Source organism: Salvelinus namaycush, chromosome 35, assembly GCF_016432855.1.
Source record: "Salvelinus namaycush isolate Seneca chromosome 35, SaNama_1.0, whole genome shotgun sequence".
Classification (NCBI taxonomy): Eukaryota; Metazoa; Chordata; class Actinopteri; order Salmoniformes; family Salmonidae; genus Salvelinus; species Salvelinus namaycush.
The window spans coordinates 27240852-27259205 of NC_052341.1; the positions used below are offsets into that span (position 1 = coordinate 27240852).

General features: G+C 43.3%; 1 protein-coding gene across 1 annotated transcript in view; it reads left to right on the forward strand.

Annotated features, from left to right (window-relative positions):
• LOC120029668 (protocadherin-15-like) overlaps positions 1-18354 on the forward strand; it is a 224724-nt gene that overhangs the window by 156216 nt on the left and 50154 nt on the right. The window contains exons 20-23 of the mRNA XM_038974947.1: positions 234-452; positions 4627-4743; positions 9407-9547; positions 9685-9797. Coding sequence (XP_038830875.1) covers positions 234-452; positions 4627-4743; positions 9407-9547; positions 9685-9797 — 590 coding nt within the window. The remainder of the gene's footprint in view (positions 1-233; positions 453-4626; positions 4744-9406; positions 9548-9684; positions 9798-18354) is intronic.

Sequence of the window (18354 nt, forward strand, 5' to 3'; positions counted from 1 at the left end):
TTTGTTTTTATTATTGCCTATTGAATAAGAGACTTAAGATTCATGCTGTAACGTTGTATAATTTTCTGGCTGTTGTGTTCTTAGCTAATAGGGAAACTGTTTCTTACATATACCTATTTATAACTACAGTAAAAGTTACTTCAAGTCCCATAGACCCACTAATACAGGACACTGAACTGTTTCTTACCTGCAGTACTCCTTCCTCCTCCTTCTCTTCATCTCCTCTCCTCTAGGCCAAAGACTCTGACCTGGACTCCAACATCACCTTCCGTATACGGACCCCGGAGGCCAGGCAATTGTTTGCTGTCAACCCAGTGACTGGAGAGCTCTCTGTGCTGCAGACGCTGGACTTTGAGACCCTGGCAGCCACGGACCACACCTTCGTGGTGGAAGCCCTGGACAGTGGAGGGAGCATGCCCCCAGGCCTGGCCACTGTCACTGTAAAGATAACGGTAAGGAAACCACTGTACCTTCCCTCTGCCGCCTCCATAGCAGAGACCCATCAGTTAGGCCACCGGGCTGTTTATCACTCACAAGCCAACTCCATCATTCAAAAGGAAAAATGCAGAAGCGTAGCAGGAGACCTGTGAATCTCATTTTTCATGAATACATGGCTCCGCTCTCTCACTCTCGCTCTCTCTCTCTCTCTCTCTGGTCTAAAACCACTAGCCATCCTCACCACCACGGAGTAATAGAGAGATGGATGATCCTCAGCTACCTCTCATTTCTCTTTGCCCGATGAAAGACAGACTAACAGATTGATATTGTAGTACAGTGCTGGGATATTTTATGTCTGGATGATCATTAGGTTTGTGAGGGCTCTATTTTGTCAGGATTGTGGCCATCTGATGTATTATGATTCAGACGATTAGGCACCAGAAAGGAGCTGTATGGAGATTGACCTCTGCGTGCCGCTCCTAGACCAGTAGAAGACTAGACACTGTAAGAGATTAGGCTTGTGATATGGTTTTACACAGACCTTAAACGAGACTGTATTACTCAGTCAGTGTCCATTAGTATAATTATTTAGCTCTAGCTGTTACAGTGCCTTCAGAAAGTATTCACACCCCTTGACTTTTTCCACATTTTGGTGTTATAGCCTGAATTTAAAATGTATTCAATTTAGATTTTGTGTCACACAATACCCCATAATGTCAAAGTGGAATTATGTTTTTAGAAATGTTTATGGATGAATTTAAAATAAATAAAAAAGTATTCAATCCCTTTGTTATGGCAAGCCTAAATAAGTTCAGGAGTAAAAATGTGCTTAAGAAGTCATATAATAAGTTGCATGGACTCACTCTGTGTGCAATAATAGTGTTTAACATCAAATTTTGAATGACTACCTCATCGCTGTACCCAATGCATACAATTATCTGTAAGGTCCCAGTGAATTTCAAACACAGATTCAACCACAATGACCCGGTAGGTTTTCCAATGCCTTGCAAAAAAGGGCACCTAAAAAAAAAGCAGACTTTCAGCATGGTGAAGTTATTAATTACACTTTGGATGGTGTATCAATACAGCCAGTCACTACAAAGATACAGGCGTAACTTCCTAACTCAGTTGCCGGAGAGGAAGGAAACCACTCAGGGATTTCACCATGAGGCCAATGATGACTTTAACCCTCTAGAGCAGATTTCTGCGGCCCCAATTAGCATAATAAAAACAATCCCCATCAAAACCCATCCGTTTAAGGTATAGAGATCTGTTTTGTTGCATTGGATGTGTCTCAATCCACCGCATCCGCTGATGTCACACTTCTGCATCTGCGGTGAATGGTGGCAGAGCTAGAGTGGTGTTTGTCAGACCATGAGACATCCCGAAATCAGTATTCTCACTAAATAGGCTGTAGCATCCAAACAGTTTGGACTACAACCTACTGTGACACCCCCCGATAAAAAGATGAGACTCTCGCGAACACGTCGAAGTCTGGTTGTTTTGCTCTAGGATGCCCACAAGCCTCACCAGACTCGTCTGAATGTCCCCCAGTACCAGTTTGAAAAATGAATGGAAGTACTGTGTATATAGATATAGTTTAGTGCCAGATAAGGGGTTAACCTTTTCAAGCATCAGTTCCAAATACAGTTGAAGTTGGAAGTTTACATACACCTTAGCCAAATACATTTAAACTCAGTTTTTCCACAATTCCTGACATTTAATCCTAGTAATAATTCCCTGTCTTAGGTCAGTTAGGATCACAACTTTATTTTAAGAATGTGAAATGTCAGAATAATAGTAGAGAGAATGATATATTTTAGCTTTCATTTCTTTCATCACATTCCCAGTGGGTCAGAAGTTTACATACACTCAATTAGTATTTGGTAGCATTGCCTTTAAATTGTTTAACTTGGATCAAACGTTTCGGGTAGCTTTCCACAAGCTTCCCACAATAAGTTGGGTGAATTTTGGCCCATTCCTCCTGACAGAGCTGATGTAACTGAGTCAGGTTTGTAGGCCTCCTTGCTCGCACACGCTTTTTCAGTTCTGCCCACAAATGTTGACATAATTTGAGTCAATTGGAGGTGTACCTGTGGATGTATTTCAAGGCCTACCTTCAAACTCTGTGCCTCTTTGCTTGACATCATGGGAAAATCAAAAGAAATTAGCCAAGAGGCCACTCAGGAATATTCATCGTCTTCTTGGTAACCAACTCCAGTGTAGATTTGGCCTTGTGTTTTGGGTTATTATCCTGCTGAAAGGTGAATTTATCTCCCAGTGTCTGGTGTAAAGCAGACTGGACCAGATTTTCCCCTAGAATTTTGCTTGTGCTTGGCTCCATTCATTTGGAGCCAAGCACAGGCAATGCGAGGCATTGGAAAACCTCCCTGGTCTTTGTGATTGAATCTGTGTTTTAAATGGACTGCTCGGCTGAGGGACCTTACCTATAATTGTATGTGTGGTGTACTGCGATGAGGTAGTCTCCTGAACTTATTTATGCTTGCCATAACAAAGGGATTGAATACTTATTGACTCAATACATTTTAGCTTTAGATTTTTTATTAATTTGTAAAAATGTAGAAAAACATAATTCCACTTCATGAAGTATTGTGTGGAGGCACATGACAACAAAAAAAATCTCAATTTAATCAATTTAAATTTCAGGCTGGAAGACAATTTGTTTTGAAAAAAGTCAAGGGATGTGAATACTTTCTGAAGGCACTGTATCTTTTGTCATGTCCCCACAATGTTCCCACTACCTAATGAAACATTCTGGGAACCTTTAAAAGAACAGACAATGTGCTCTGGGAACGTTCTTGCAACATCAGGCGAATGTTTTAAACAAATATTGTATAATCATCATCAGCATGACTGGGTAGTTTTTCTGTTATGAGAGAAAAAAAGCATTACTCATACATTGTGTTATTACAATACCTGGAAACCTAATGAGAATTTTGGAGGAATGTTTGGTGGTGTTTGTTACAGCTGTTGTGCACGACATTTTAGTGAATGTTGTGCACTATTTCATCTTATGGTATTTTTAGTGCTACATTGATGTCGATTATTGCGTTGTATGTTTTGGAGCTTGCCGGAAAGGCATTTCACTCTACCTGTGCACCTGACATTAAACCTTTAACATCCCAAGGATATTTCATTTAAAACCTTTTTGAAAAATATATATTTTGTTATCAAAACATTCATTGAATTCTTTGAATGTTTCTGGGATGTTATCATCCTAATGTTAGATAAAACCGTGTCTAGAACTTAATGGGAATCGTAGCAATTTTTTGTTCTTGTTCTGTGTTATAAAAGGGAACAGTGACGAAAGCTGCTGTCTAGACAGACAGACAACCACTAAGTTTTATTAACATGCCTAGTCGCTGTATCAAGGACTTTTCGGTGTAAATTCTCAGAGCAGGAGGTAGCCGGAAGAAGAAGGTGTAATTTGGACACCTGAACTAGCCTGGCCTCTCCTTGGATTTTGTGAGGCGGCATGCCCTTTTGAATGCATTGCAATGCAGCTCCGTCTTAAGGGCGAATAGTTGAGCAGCCACTGGACAGATTGTAGGCTAACACATGTTTTGTATTCTGATCCAGTTGCACTCATTATTGGACCTCTTCAGTCTTCAGACAGTCTTTGGAAAAGAACACTTCTTTGGCGAAATAGAGTACTGATGTCCTCTACCAGTACTAGGGGGTTTGCTAAGCTTCATTTAGAGCTTTCGTCTCCGTGGTTCACACACATGGTCTTAATGATCTCTCTCAGGCGAGAAGTTAAAACAGTCCCTCTGCCGCACATGTCAGTCCTAATGGAGCCTCATGATCTCCTATTGAGTATCTGCCATTTTGATTTAGTGCTTTGCCTAAGTGTTAATGTGAGCCTCCCTAGACCAGCCTGACAGTTGTAAATGCAGCCAGTCCTTCAGAGGAAACCAAAGGAGTAGCCGAGGAAAATGGCTTGCCATGTCCGTCAGCAGTGACAGCGCTGGCTCCTTCACAAATTCACAATAATGCTGAATTCAATCAAGCTCACAGAGACTAATGTCATTCTGACAACTGGAAGCATTTACCATGAGGGGTATCTTTATTATGGCGGTGGAGGTGGTAGTAGGCTTTTAGGTTAAAAATGCTGTTGATTCAGAAACTCACTAATTACATGGTTGTGTTTCTCTCTTCCTTCTCCAGGATATGAATGACTACTCCCCAGTGTTCAGCCAGGCGTTGTACAGGGGCATGGTGGCTCCCAACGCAGTCAAGGGGACCGTGGTCGCCACGGTACAGGCAGAGGACCTAGACCCCCCTGTGAGTAGACAACAACGTGACAGCCCTGCTCTGCTCTGGGTCTGACTGTCACTTTACAACATGCCTGTCAGGTTGCTGCTCCCGTGGCAACGCAGGTGCGAAAGCATGATTGGCTCAGCTCTGTCCCGAGCCGGCGATTTAGCGGAGAACAGGAAACATAGTGTGTGTCTATGTGTCTGCGCTACTGCGCTCGTACATTGTCATTTTGTTTGTTTGTCTTGTTTCTATGTATTCCACAGAGGCGTCCCGTCGATGGAATGCTTTATGATATAATTTAGATACATCGGTCGGAGTTGTTGTAGTGTGTTTTGCTATTATTACGTTGGTAGGGTAAGTCTCATTATTTTGAGCTTTCATTTATTTATCATGTTCTGTGCTAGTGGATTTGTTCGTTCATACATAAGTTATGGATGGTTATTTATGAGAGAGATTGATATCACTACATGTTCTGATATCTTATAGCCTCGGGTGGACCTGCAGGCAGAAAGCAATATGCTCTCTGCATATCATATAGAAGCATATTCTACATGCTCACTGTGTTGTGTGATTTCATTGCCCTGTGGCCTGAGGAAATAATGTCAGTGTCGCCAAGCCGACGTCCCAAGGCGTGGCGAATCAGCCATGCTTCGGCAACAAGTTCCTGAATATACAATGACATTACATTTCCCCTTATAGTAAACGCTTGATTTCACAAACTCACCCATCACATTGGCGCAAAGAGGCAGATGCCTTAAGGTCTCTCAGGGCAAATAACACACGGAGCAAATGTTATTCATGAACGAATGTTATTCATCAATTCACATGCAGTGGAACAACAACATAGATTATATGCCATCATTTTTTTTCACACACGTAGGGCGTAGTGGTACTGTAGGACTATGTGGAGATTAACCTTTTAACTTGAAGGCATTCTGAATGGTCCCAGCAGTTGGTAGATTAGAGGAGAGGAGGAAAGGAGAGGAGAAGAGAGAAAAAAGGAGAGAGAAGGCGAAGAGAAAGGAGGAAAGGAAGGGAAGAGTAGAGAGCACCAGCGGAGGTCCAGCCTCGCCCCCCTGGAGACCCCTTCCCGCCTGGCGGGCTTGGCAGGCCGAGGTGAGCCCTTGTGATATCTCTCTGCATGAGTGGGAGGCCCTGGCTTGGCTGGCTGGACTGGGGCTACCGGCGCCCCACACCGCATCACTCCTCTCCCTCAGATGTATGTAAAGCAGTTCTGAGATGACAGGAGAAGCAAGTTCTCAAGCTGAGCTGTGAGATGAATCACTGATAGAGACAGGGTGGGAGAGGGAGACGCCACAGAGCCTTCCTGGCACCTTCCCTGGCACCTTGCCTGGCTGGAACCTCAAAGCAGGCTAGCCCCCCCCCAGTCACACACACACACACACAGCTAACTCCTGATCATAAATTCAGGTGAGGAGACTGAGCAGAGAACCTTCCCCTCCTCTTGTTTTTTCTCCCTCTTTCTGTTTCTCTCTCTGTCAGTCCTTCCTCCCTCCCCCATCTCTCTCTCTCTCTCTCTCTCTCTCTCTCTCTCTCTCTCTCTGTCTGTCTGTCTGTCTGTCTGTCTGTCTGTCTGTCTGTCTGTCTGTCTGTCTGTCTGTCTGTCTGTCTGTCTGTCTGTCTGTCTGTTTGCAGACAGATAAGCTGTGGAGGGTGGGGGTCCACACTGCAGATGTTATGTCACTGTGGTCACTGTACCCGCCACTGTCTTTAGCATGTCGGAGACAATGGTCTGCTTTTAATATCAGCTTCTGTAGTGAAATCTATCCTATGTCCGAGTTGGCCTTCAAAGAGATATTACATTTTAAAACTCAAGTCACAGCTGGATGAGACTCAGATCAATCCTCTTTGGCTCTGTTCTCTTCTTTTATCTGACATCTCACAGGTGAATTCAGTGCACTCTACAAGCTGTTCAATGTCTTCTTCCCAATGTTCAGTATTCATGCAGGGAGGAATGTTTTTTTTGGGCGGGGGGGAGTGTGATCAGTGTTGGGCTTCTGGTATGAAGAGTTCAATTACGCCTCTCATATCCCATCTTGTCTAAAGTTTTAAATGTGATATACGCAATTAACGCAATCCTATAAGCAAGCTACACAATCAGCCTTCATTATACTGGTATTATTAAACAGCCCACCCTAGAGAGAAACGTTCCTCCCCTTTCAATCAATCTGATAAGCAGAGTAGTTGCTTAGTCACTAAATGATATGATCCGTCTGAGATTGTGTGTGTGCGTGCGTGCGTCTGTGCACCGTGCCCGTGTACTGTCTGCATGCATGTGCGTCTAATTGTGCGAAGTCACATAACTATATGGGTGTGTCTGTGTGCACATTTGTACAATATGACCTGTGTCCTTCACCCCCTCTGCAGCAGATGTTGGAGCAGTCAGAGACTCCTGTCAGAGTGTGTGTGTCTGTGTGCATATTTTTACAATATGACCTGTGTCCTTCACCCCCTCTGCAGCAGATGGTGGAGCAGTCAGAGACTCCTGTCAGAGCTGTCTACTTTCCCTCTCTCCCCCTCCGTAACACCCTACCCCCTGCCATCTTCTCCCCCCTGCAAGGCACTCCAGCTAGGGTTACTCTCACCGTGAAAGATGTGGAGGCTGAAGAATAATCGGTTGATGAAAGTGTAGCTTTCTCTCTATTTACAGTACATAAGGGAAGGCACTGCAAGTCTACTCATGACTGGCTATTGACTGGGAAGACTAATTTACTATTTGTTACAGGCCTGAAACTTCGATGGGAAACTTTGTTTGTCTTCGCTGCCAGCTAAGCTACGGAGCACAAACGGGGCTCTGGGCTGTTCTGAGCATCTCAAGAAGCTCGGCAAAATTGTTATAGTCCTCCGTCAAACACTGACACTTGAATTAGTTGTTTACTGTGATCATGATTCTCTCCTGTCATATGAGAACGGGTTCTCAGGCCGTACTTTATAGTAGATTCTGCTGACTAGGTGCTAGCTTGGCTTATTGAGAAGGAGCAGCTATTGAGACGGAACTCAACTCGAGCACAACTTCAGTTGTTTTGTTTATCAGGACAATATGACTTCAATTCAGAATGTATGTTTAATCAAGGAAATGTTTGCTTGAAAATCCCCTAGGAGTTAAAAGAAAAAAAAACGGTGCTCAACAAGGGAGATCTTGTGTGATTTTAACAAATGTATCATAGTTTTACTCATTGTAATTACAGAAAGTGAACATGCATTTACACAAATGCTGGTTCTGCTGTTTTGTTTAACTACGTCTTTTACATCATGAAACTGCTACTAAAAAAAGCGTGTTGTAAGTAAGCCACGTGAGCTACCAAATTCATAGAATATGAACGTGCATTTGATATTTGCCAAACAAAATGACAGATCCTTAATTCGTCAGCTAGCATTATCATCTCAGCTCTGACCTGCTTGTCGTTATGGCGTCCAACGATGCTGTTGCTCTCTCTCTAACCTGGCTTCTTTGCTCCACTATTCTCCTAACATCTGTCAGCTGTCTCTTCGCATTGGCATCTCACATTTCATGATGCTTCTGTTTATTCACGAGCCATCTTTAGCCATGTTTCTCCATTCTGAACTACACCCAAATGTGGCCCTGTATGAGCGCGAGAGAGAGAGAGATTTAACCTGCATGTTTAAGATTCAGAACTCTGTTAAAAGGTGTGAAGGTGTCACAGTCGTGGCAGCGTGCAATTAAGTTGTCTCGGCGGTGTTAAAAAGGCGACTTAAAGTATTAGTGCAGAGAAAATATTAGAGTTGAACGAGATAAGTGTACAGAAATGCGATACGATAAAGTATGATACAGGATTATGTTTGAGTCACGGTGGAACACGTGTCCGACTAGATTTCCCTGTCTATGACTCCAGGCAGGGTGAATCCCAATTGGCACCCTATTCCCTATATTGTGCACTACTTTTGACAAAAGCCCCAAAAATATGTCAGAGTAGGAGTGCTGATCAGGGATCAGTTTTGCCTTGTAGATCATAAGGAATAAGATTACAGGATATGGACAGGTTGGGACCTGATCAGAACTCCTACTCTGAGACACCTTGCGGATACAGGCCCTGGTCAAAAGTAGTGCACTATGTAGGGAAGGTTAAGCAGTGTTTTCAGACACTCGCTCCTCTGCGATATTGATGTACTTTCTCTCAATGCTTTCATAATAAATCAGTAAATCCTAGATTTCACGCTAAGCCCCTGAGAATCAGGGTCCATTTGCTATGGCATTTATGCTGTTGGACGATGGATTTGTTTGAGACGTCGCTGCCCCCCGTAGGGTCTCTCCTTCCCCCTCACTTCACCACCCCGAATGATCCAGACACCCAGGCGAGTCGCCACTTCCTGCATCTCTGTCTGCCTCCCTGCCTGCTAAGGCAACACATGAGTTCACAAAGAGGTCTTAGAATGAGCGAAACACCATTCTGTTCCACCCGGAGCCTTTGGAGAGTAATGAAAAACAAACCTAGACGTTGTAGAGTATGCCTCAGTGGCAAGGAAACGGGATGTTTCAAATGCATGAGCCACAGAGCCAGTGAATGTTGATCCCCCGACCCTTGATCCTGTGTGTGTGTGTGTGTGGTGGGGGGGTGTGGCTTATTTAGAAATGTCCTGATGCATTTAGTTGAGATTGCCCTGCCCTTGTAGATAAATTAACATAAGGTGTGTGTGTATTTCACAGGGTACCCCTGCTAGCCGTGTGCGTTACAGACTGGACCTCGATGAGGACCCTTACAGCGGCAGCATCTTTGACGTGAACGAAGTCACAGGCAGCGTCATCACACGTGTCAACCTCAATGAAGAGCCCAATCTAGAGTTTAGTGTGAGTACATACCTTTTGTTATAAACAGTACTGTAAAATGACCGTTTTTCTAAGAACGTCATTGAGGGGAGAAATTGAGTGACACCCTATGTTCCACTTTTTTCTTGTTCGATTCTTATTTTATTTCCTCCCTGCAGCTAATCATTGTTGCCTATGACAACGGGGAGCCAGTGAAAGTCAATAAGACCCTGGTGGTTATCACTGTCCTGCAGCCCTCTGTTATACCAGTCTTCACCCAGGAGGAATACAGGTACACTTCTTCCTGAGCATGTACACTGTTAGCCTGGTCCCAGATCTGTTTGTGTGAAATTGGTTTGGTAAAACAGACCATTTACATTTTTTTTTTACATTTTAAGTCATTTAGCAGACGCTCTTATCCAGAGCGACTTACAAGTACATAAATTCATACTTTTTTGTACTGGTCCCCCGTGGGAATCGAACCCACAACCCTGGCGTTGCAAGCGCCATGCTCTACCAACTGAGCCACACGGGACCAGTTTGCAGACCAGTTAGCAAGACAGCACAAAAAGATCTGGGACCAGGCTAGAACTTGAAATTATACTGTATATGGTTTGCACGGTCTCTAATCTACATTTTTAGAGCTTGGATATTCTCCTTCAATATGGATTTGTATGAGAGCTGTTGCCTGAGGTGATTCGTGTTGTCTTTCTAAATCATAAAACATCAATATTCCCAGTGGTCAAATATCCGGGCTTGATAAAGGTGGAGCCGCGGACGCAGGTTGACAAGTCACACAATGTTGCTTATGACAGTGCTCTGCGCTTTTATGAGGTCATATAGTCCGGGCACACGGTTTCCTCTTCCCCTGTCGGAGAGGCGATAGATCTCCAGCTTTTTAATTTACAATGTAACTGTGTTTAAATACTCAACATTTAATTCACCTTTGTGGAGATGTCAAGGTATTTAAGAGAACACTAAACTGCGGATATATTTTCAGAAAGGGTTAGAGGCGATATGGAAACTGTCAGTGAAGCTTTTATTGCTAGTGTTTATATGAATATGTATCATAGCTCATAGCTAGAGTGTGTAGTAAGTACAGCAAATGTACTTCACCACTGCACAGTGTTGTTTTCTCAAAGGGTAGAGTGCACTTGCTCTGCATAAATTATAGCTCTTTTATTGAATTAAGCATTGTACATATGTGACATAAGGGCCTCATTAATTCAGCTCCCCTGGCATTGACTCTAAATGGATCAGCATGCTGGAGCTCTGGCTTACTAAATTGCTATTATTGATTTCCATAATGAAATTTTAAAAAAGTTAGCGAGGGCATGCGAAATGCCTCTTGTGCAACAATGATTTTTCACCTCACCACATCGAATAATTTTCAATACCCGAATATGAAGTGCGTTTAAAGTTCTCAACGTGCTTTAAAAAGGGAAAGGGGGATACCTAGTCAGTTGTACAACTGATTGCATTCAACTGAAATGTGTCTTCTGCGTTTATATATATTTTGTATGCACACTCGCACACCATGTAGGCCTCTTAACTTGGTCCAGTTCTCTGTTGGCAGAGGAGTTGAGCTGTGTTGTAATCTAGTGGGGGGGGGGATATGTGTGTAAGCCAGCTCTATAACAAGCCAGCCTTATCTACTGATTCATTAAGACTACAGCGCCAGAAACATGGGCAATGAAAAGCCTTGAATGGGGGGGTTGAATTAATGACATGTCCTACACAGCGGTGGAAGGTCGCCGGTGATAGTGGCTCTTTGGCAGGTGGGGGAATAACAATGGCTGTTGGTAACAGGCCACCTCGCAGGCAGCATTGCCTGGATCAGTTGTTAATTAGAGCCTGTGGAGACATTAGCCAGGTGTTATGTCCCCCTCCACAGCCAGGGCCTCCACATTCTCTATCTCTCCCTCAAATCCCTCCCTCCCTCCATCTGCTCCCCTAGTTGAGCAGTCCAGAGGATACTCCTTCCCTCCATCCCTCCATCTCTCATCCATCCCTCCCTCTACTCCCCTAGTCGAGTTACAGTCCACAGGATAATGCCACTGCCAACCCCTCCTTCTCTCCCTCCCCCTTCCCTCCCTCTTCCGTCTGTGGGCCTCTCAGGAACCAATAAGCCCTTTAACTCAGTGCCAGCAGTCCTTGTGCTATGCCAATCAATGTACATCAATAATTCACTGTCTATTCACAAACTGTTACAATGTCCATTTCAACCAATCTTTGAGTTGCAGCCAATTTTCTTTATTGTATGTGCTTTTATATTATGTACTGTATATTCAGCATTTTATCAATTGTTCAGTTTAGAACTTGGCATATGATGTGGCCTAATGTTTAATGGTGTTACAATGTAAGAGTCTGAAATCCTTGAGCTGGGTTGAAAGGTTATTGGATCACCTAATTGGATGATAGAAGCCTTTGTCTGATATCTGTAGCCCAGTCTTTGAACTTAATAGGCCAAGAACATTTGGAATCTGTGGAGATTTTAATTAGTGTGTGCAGTTGGTTGATTCTGAACATCAATGATCATGAATTTGCATAGGGCTGACGAAGAGCTTGGTGTATAGGAGATTTGATTTAGTGTGTGTGAGGTGATGTCAGGTTGGCTGGCAGAAGCGCTGTCTGGCAAGTGGCACCAGTAGATTCCCCCTCCCCGAGTGGAACTGACTGTGAAGTTTGCAACCCAAATCTGCCGCCTGTGCGTTTTCCGCAGCGGCTATCTCATAGAAACACTTAATGAAGCCGCAGTGAGTTTCACTAAATCACCCACCACCGTATCCACCTTGCCACTTCTGAGTTTGTCATTTTGACGATCACTGCAATCACTGTCTCATTTTCTGCTTACCTCCGTAGATGTGCGAATTAGCTTTTTTTCATCTCCTTCTCCTGAGTAAGACTACGACATGAATAAACATGAGGGAAAACGTATCATCCAAGACAAGATTGTATGAGGGGAGCTTGGAAACACGGGCTATTACACTATGGCTTTGAAGTAAGCGCCCTTGTGCCTTGCAACCAATTGAAAGCGGGAAAACCCTGCATGTGATTGTTTATTCGTCATTACGCAGTACACACACACAAGGCTATTGCATAATAAAAAAAAACATGTCATTTGCTTACTTTTACACCAGGGATACCTTTGTGTATAAGCCTCTTGAATAAGAACAGTGAACCAATAGGAATGAGAGCAAGAACAGCTGTGGAGTTGCATGCCAGTACCTGTGAATCATGATAATTAGATTACCTGCTGAGGTAGATGATTAAAAGATCCTAACAGGATGACTTAAAGATTGCGAAAATTGTGCCACAGTCTGCCTGTTAAGCTGTGGCCGTGTTAAAAGCAATCGCCGTGCTCTGTCCCTAACATACAGGTTATTGAGACGGGGCGCCAGAAAAGGCAGGGAGTGTAACTAGCTGCTAGGTACGGAACGGTAATCACGCCGTGAGTCACAGTAAGATAGTGAGGACGCTCTATTTTCTCCATGACCCTCATTGGGTTGGAGCAGGGGAGAGACAGAGTGTTGCCTGCCTGACTGTGGGTGCTTGTGTCCTAGGCCGGGCTGGAAGGATGGGTTGGACCGGCCTAACCCCCCGGAGCTCATCACAGCCGTGTGATTAGTCTCTCTGTGGGGGGGGTAATAAACACGGTCAGATGAAATGTGCCCACCACACACGCACATTAGACACGCACAACTCCCTCTGAAGGATCTATTTGGAGTTGGTTGACACTCTGTTTTGCAATGCTGCGTTTAACCGGGTTAAGAGTGTTAACACCCTTAAATGTGTGTGTTTAGAGTTGTAGAGCAGGGTAGTTTCGCGGCCACCAGTCGCCAGCCTGTCCTATTATTTGGAGTGTTCATACTACAGACGGGGGTTGTGCAAAGTCACACTCCAGTGTGTAGTGAAGCGGTGAGTGGTTTAAATGTCATCTGTCATGGGTGTATGCATTCCTAACGGTCAGGTCCAATTAACTGCCTGGCAGAGTCCTGCTGTTTAGTCCAGCCTCTTCTCCTCCTTCCGCACCCTCCCTCTCTCCACCATCCCTCCCCTCCCTCTGGCATGCCCTAAGTTCTCCACTCGCGTCTCCCTCTCTCTCTCACACAATTTCTATTTCTCGCTCTCTCCCTCCCTCTCTCTCATGATTAGGGTAGTGGGACTCCCTCCCTCCTTCGGAGGACAGCACCTGCAGTATAAACATGCAGCCGTTGGCAGTCACCACGCACCACTACCAGCATGGGGACAGAAAAACAAACACAGCATTAGCATAACTTAGCTTATTAACATGTCCTAATGATAGCAGCTCAGTTAACCACCGTGCACTGTCAAATAGACATGGTGCTATGGACAACTGCCTTGTTAATGAATGTAATTAAAAGTAGAGAGTACAGAATTAAGATGTTTTTAAGGTGAGTTGCATCAGTGCATTGAAAGCGAGATAAGGGTGGCAGGTAGCCTAGCGGTTGAGAGCATTGGGCCAGTAACCGACAAGTCGCCGGTTCGACTCTCCGGACTGACTAGGTGAAAAATCTGTCGATGTGCACTTGAGCAAAGCACTTGCGTCTGCTAAATGACTAAAATGTAAGATGAGATGACACTTCAAAGAATATGTAGGTAGTAGAGCCACGAGTCAAATCAAATGTTATTTGTCACATGCGTCGTAAACAGCGGGTGTAGACTAACAGTGAAATGCTTACTTACGGGCCCTTCCCAACAATGCAAAGAGAAACAGGGAAATAATTTAAAAATAATAACACAAGGAATAAATACACAATGTGTTTCGAAGACTTGGCTATATACACAGGGTACCAGTACCGAGCTATCTGCCAGCTATCTAAACTTGTAGTAAGCATGGTCGACCGGGATTGGGCCCATTGATCATCAGTTATCATATTAAAAACGGCAAACATTTGCCTCCAACACATGGCCAATTGAGTAAAATTGCATGAAATTAGTTAATTGCAAAATGTTCTCTCCACCCGTGGCAAAATGTGTAGAATTGCAGCAAACTTGCTTTTAAACGGCAACACTTTCTCTACGCCCCATGGCAAAATTTATTATTTATTATTATTTAGAACATTTATTTTAAAATGTACATTTTTCCTCTTCGCTGTCACGAGGGGAGCTGCTAAAATGTTTAGCTCGCAAGGTGGGGTTGGGGGGATATCGATGTGGGTACGCAGACCCACCAGCCGCTGCGGCCCCTCATGATGAGTTCTGTTTTTTTGTGTCCCCCACCCCCATCAAAGTTGCCCATCCCTGGGATAGATAATAAACAGTAGCAGCAGTGGCGGTGATGAGTCAAGTGTGAAAAAGAGTGCAAAAAGGGTCAATTCAGATAGTTAAATAGTTAACCAATTGCTACAGGGACTAACTATTTAGCTGTCTTATGGCTTGGGGCTAGTTGGAGGTAGTTGCTCCATATTTAATGTGACTGCCATTTGGTACAGTACACGTGTGTGGTTTGCAAAATTGTCTAACGTATTTAATAATTCTACACCCGTCTGTCCTCCGTACTCAAAACATTTTTCTTTTGACTTGTATGACTTTTATGAAGTCTACCCAGCTATAAAAGAAAATGTGCCTCTAACAAACACATGACTCACAGAAGCTCTCAAATATTGCCAACGATTATAAATGTGCTGTCGTAAAAAGTGCCGAAACAATTGTTCTAAAAATATGACTAGCAACTTACAGTACATCCAAGGTTACCTTCGCTGCCGCATCACAGAGAGAGAGCCTGAAGTGCTACAGACAACGTTATGTGTTGATCGCACTGAAATCATGTGTTGTTTTATTTATAGATAGTGTTAGCAGCCGAGTATCATAGAGGCAATGACACTGAAAGGAACATGTAAACCAAGCAACAACAGACATCCCGATGAACAGTGTGATTTGATACGCGTTCATTGAGATGTCGTCATGACTCTCTCGGGGAACCTGTGTGCGTTGCATATCGGTGATATTATTGGATCATTACCGGGCTCATTAATGTGTGTTTTGTGTGTGTGTTTGAGCGTGCACGCGTGATTGTGTGTGTGTTTCCTGTGTCTTTATATGGATAGATGGATTAACAGCTTTGCCAAATGGCCCGCAGAGAATAAGGAAATCAAATGGTTGTCGTTGATGAGTCATCTCGATGGAGCCCTTTTCACTTTTATCCCACAATGTCTCAATCAAGCATGAGCCCTTATCTGCTCCCTCTTTTGTTGGCAGCCGTACAACAAGGGCCTATCGTTTAAATATTCATTGTGCTGTTAAATTATTTATCACATGTATCGGCTTATCTTATTTTTAAAAACTCTCCTGAGCATGATTGGAAAATGTGAAGCTGCACTATGGGTGAATCATGCAAATGTGTTTTAGATGAAACAGCCTCAGGGTTTCATGTGCTAGCTACCAATCTTGGTATTAGGCTAGACAGCTAGCTAGCATCAGAGGAGGATGTTGAGAAACCAGAAATGTTATTTTTTTAATGTTTTACAACTTAAAAGTACATTTAAGAACTTTCTATGATACAAGTTTCCTTGACGCTTGTCTCTTTTCTTCCCCTTTTCCCATTAAAGACTCATAATAATATTATCTAATAATATTATTATATATCCCTAGTCTAAGTCTTGAATGGAGAACTGCTCAAATAGTTATCATAGCTACTAAAGTGCTAATGCTAACTGGTATTTATGGGTCATTGTCAATACAGTATTTCCATTTGCAACACAAACACTCATTATCCATAATGCTTGCTTTATATTTATGTATTCCTTCTGAACGAGAAGGAATGGGCTTGTTTTGAAAGGCTTAAGATATTTTCCCCAAGTTCACAACACTACTGAAGTGCTCATGCTAACTGGTATTTATGGTTTGCAGGACTAAGAGTTGACCTTTACCTCTTGTTTGCAAAAGGACAGCCATAGTATGGCAACTGGTTCCTAACTGCACAGATCCTATTCTTTGAAAAGGTGAGTGCCTAATACTCAAGATAGCAAAACAGTTGCAAAAATAAAAAGGCTCTTTATCGAAAATAGCCAAATAGTAAACATGAATGTTTTTAGTTTAACTCAGCTTCGTTGAGTGTTGATACCTCTCTGAGTAATGGGAGTCAGTGAGAGTCCTGTTGTGTGCAGTGAATGAAGCCATGGTGTGTATTGGCGTAGTCAGCTGTTTTCTGGGGGGATTGATGCTCTGTATAGTCCATATCAGACAGCATGCTTTACTGCGCTACTCACACTCTCACATGGTCTGCTAGAGGGCTCGGCATGGGTAACCTATGAGTATTTGTCTCTCACTTCAACACAAAACGGAAACAGGGTTCATGACCTTACACAAACACATAACTCGGATCATAGTAAATTCGTTTTCTTCTTACTAATAGCACACTGAAGGTATTTACTGCATTTGTAGATTTACAACATGGTCTCAGCACACTTGGCTCTGGCTTTGTGATGATTAAAGACTGCTCCGATTCATTTGTATTCAAGTGGATTAATATGATTATCCTGAAAAACAAGCCACATGTTTTATTCAAGACCTGGATTAAATGTGGGTTTTATCATCCGTTCAATATTTGCGGTGGGTTTTGAAAAATTGTCAAATCAGTGTGGCAGATGTGCTTCCATCCCTCATGTTATCTCCCCACTGCACTCCAGAAGATCAAAGGGTGAGATATAGTAGGCTACGAAGATCAGATTAAGAGATGACAACAGTTACGTTGTTAGTATCTTTTTTTTTCTTTGCCTCGATTTGTTGCGTTTTTGTTCGTCAGTCCCTGTAACATCATGTATGAACCAAAGGTAGCCACTCCGCCACATGCATTTTTTTTTTACAGTGAATTCAGAAAGTATGCATACCCTTTGACATATTCCACATATTGTTGTGTTACAGCCTGAATTCAAAATGGATGACATATCATTTTTTTCTCACGCATCTACAAACAATACCCCATAATGACAAAGTGAAAGCATTGTTTGTTTTATATTTTTTTGAAATGTGTTGAAAATGAAATGTAGAAATATATCATTTACATAAATATTCACACCCCTGAGTCAATACATCGTAGAATCAACTATGTCATCGATTTACAGTTGTGAGTCTTTCTGGGTACGTTTCTAAGAAATCCAACCCTGATTCAGATGACCATCCTACCCATGCTAGATTACGGAGACATAATTTATAGATCGGCAGGTAAGGTTGCTCTCAGATTTGCCACCAATGCTCCTTATAGGACACATCACTGCACTCTATACTCCTCTGTAAACTGGTCATCTCTGTATACCTGTTGCAAGACTCACTGGTTGATGCTTATTTATAAAACCCTCTTAGGCCTCACTTATTTTCCTGGCACCAGACTCCCAGAGCCCTCCCCTCCTCCCTGTAGGCTGTCTCATCGTTGTTGGTAATCAAGCCTACTACTGTTGTTTCGTCTGCAAACTTGATGATTGATTGAGTTGGCAGCGTGCTTGGCCACACAGTCATGGATGAACAGGGAGTACAGGAGGGGGCTGAGCACGCACCCTTGTGGGGGGCCCCAGTGTTGAGGATCAGCGTAGAGGTGTTGTTTCCTACCTTCACCACCTGGGGGCGACCCGCCAGGAAGTCAAGGACCCAGTTGGGCCTTGAGCTTGATGATGAGCTTGGAGGGTACTATGGTGTTGAATGCTGAGCTATAGTCAATGAACAGCATTCTTACATAGGTATTCCTCTTGTTCAGATGGGACAGGGCAGTGTGCAGTGTGGTGGCGATTGCATCGTCTGTGGATCTATTAGGGCGGTAAGAAAATTAAAGTGGGTCTAGGGTGGCAGGTAAGGTGGAGGTGATTTAATCCTTGACTAGTCTCTCAAAGCAC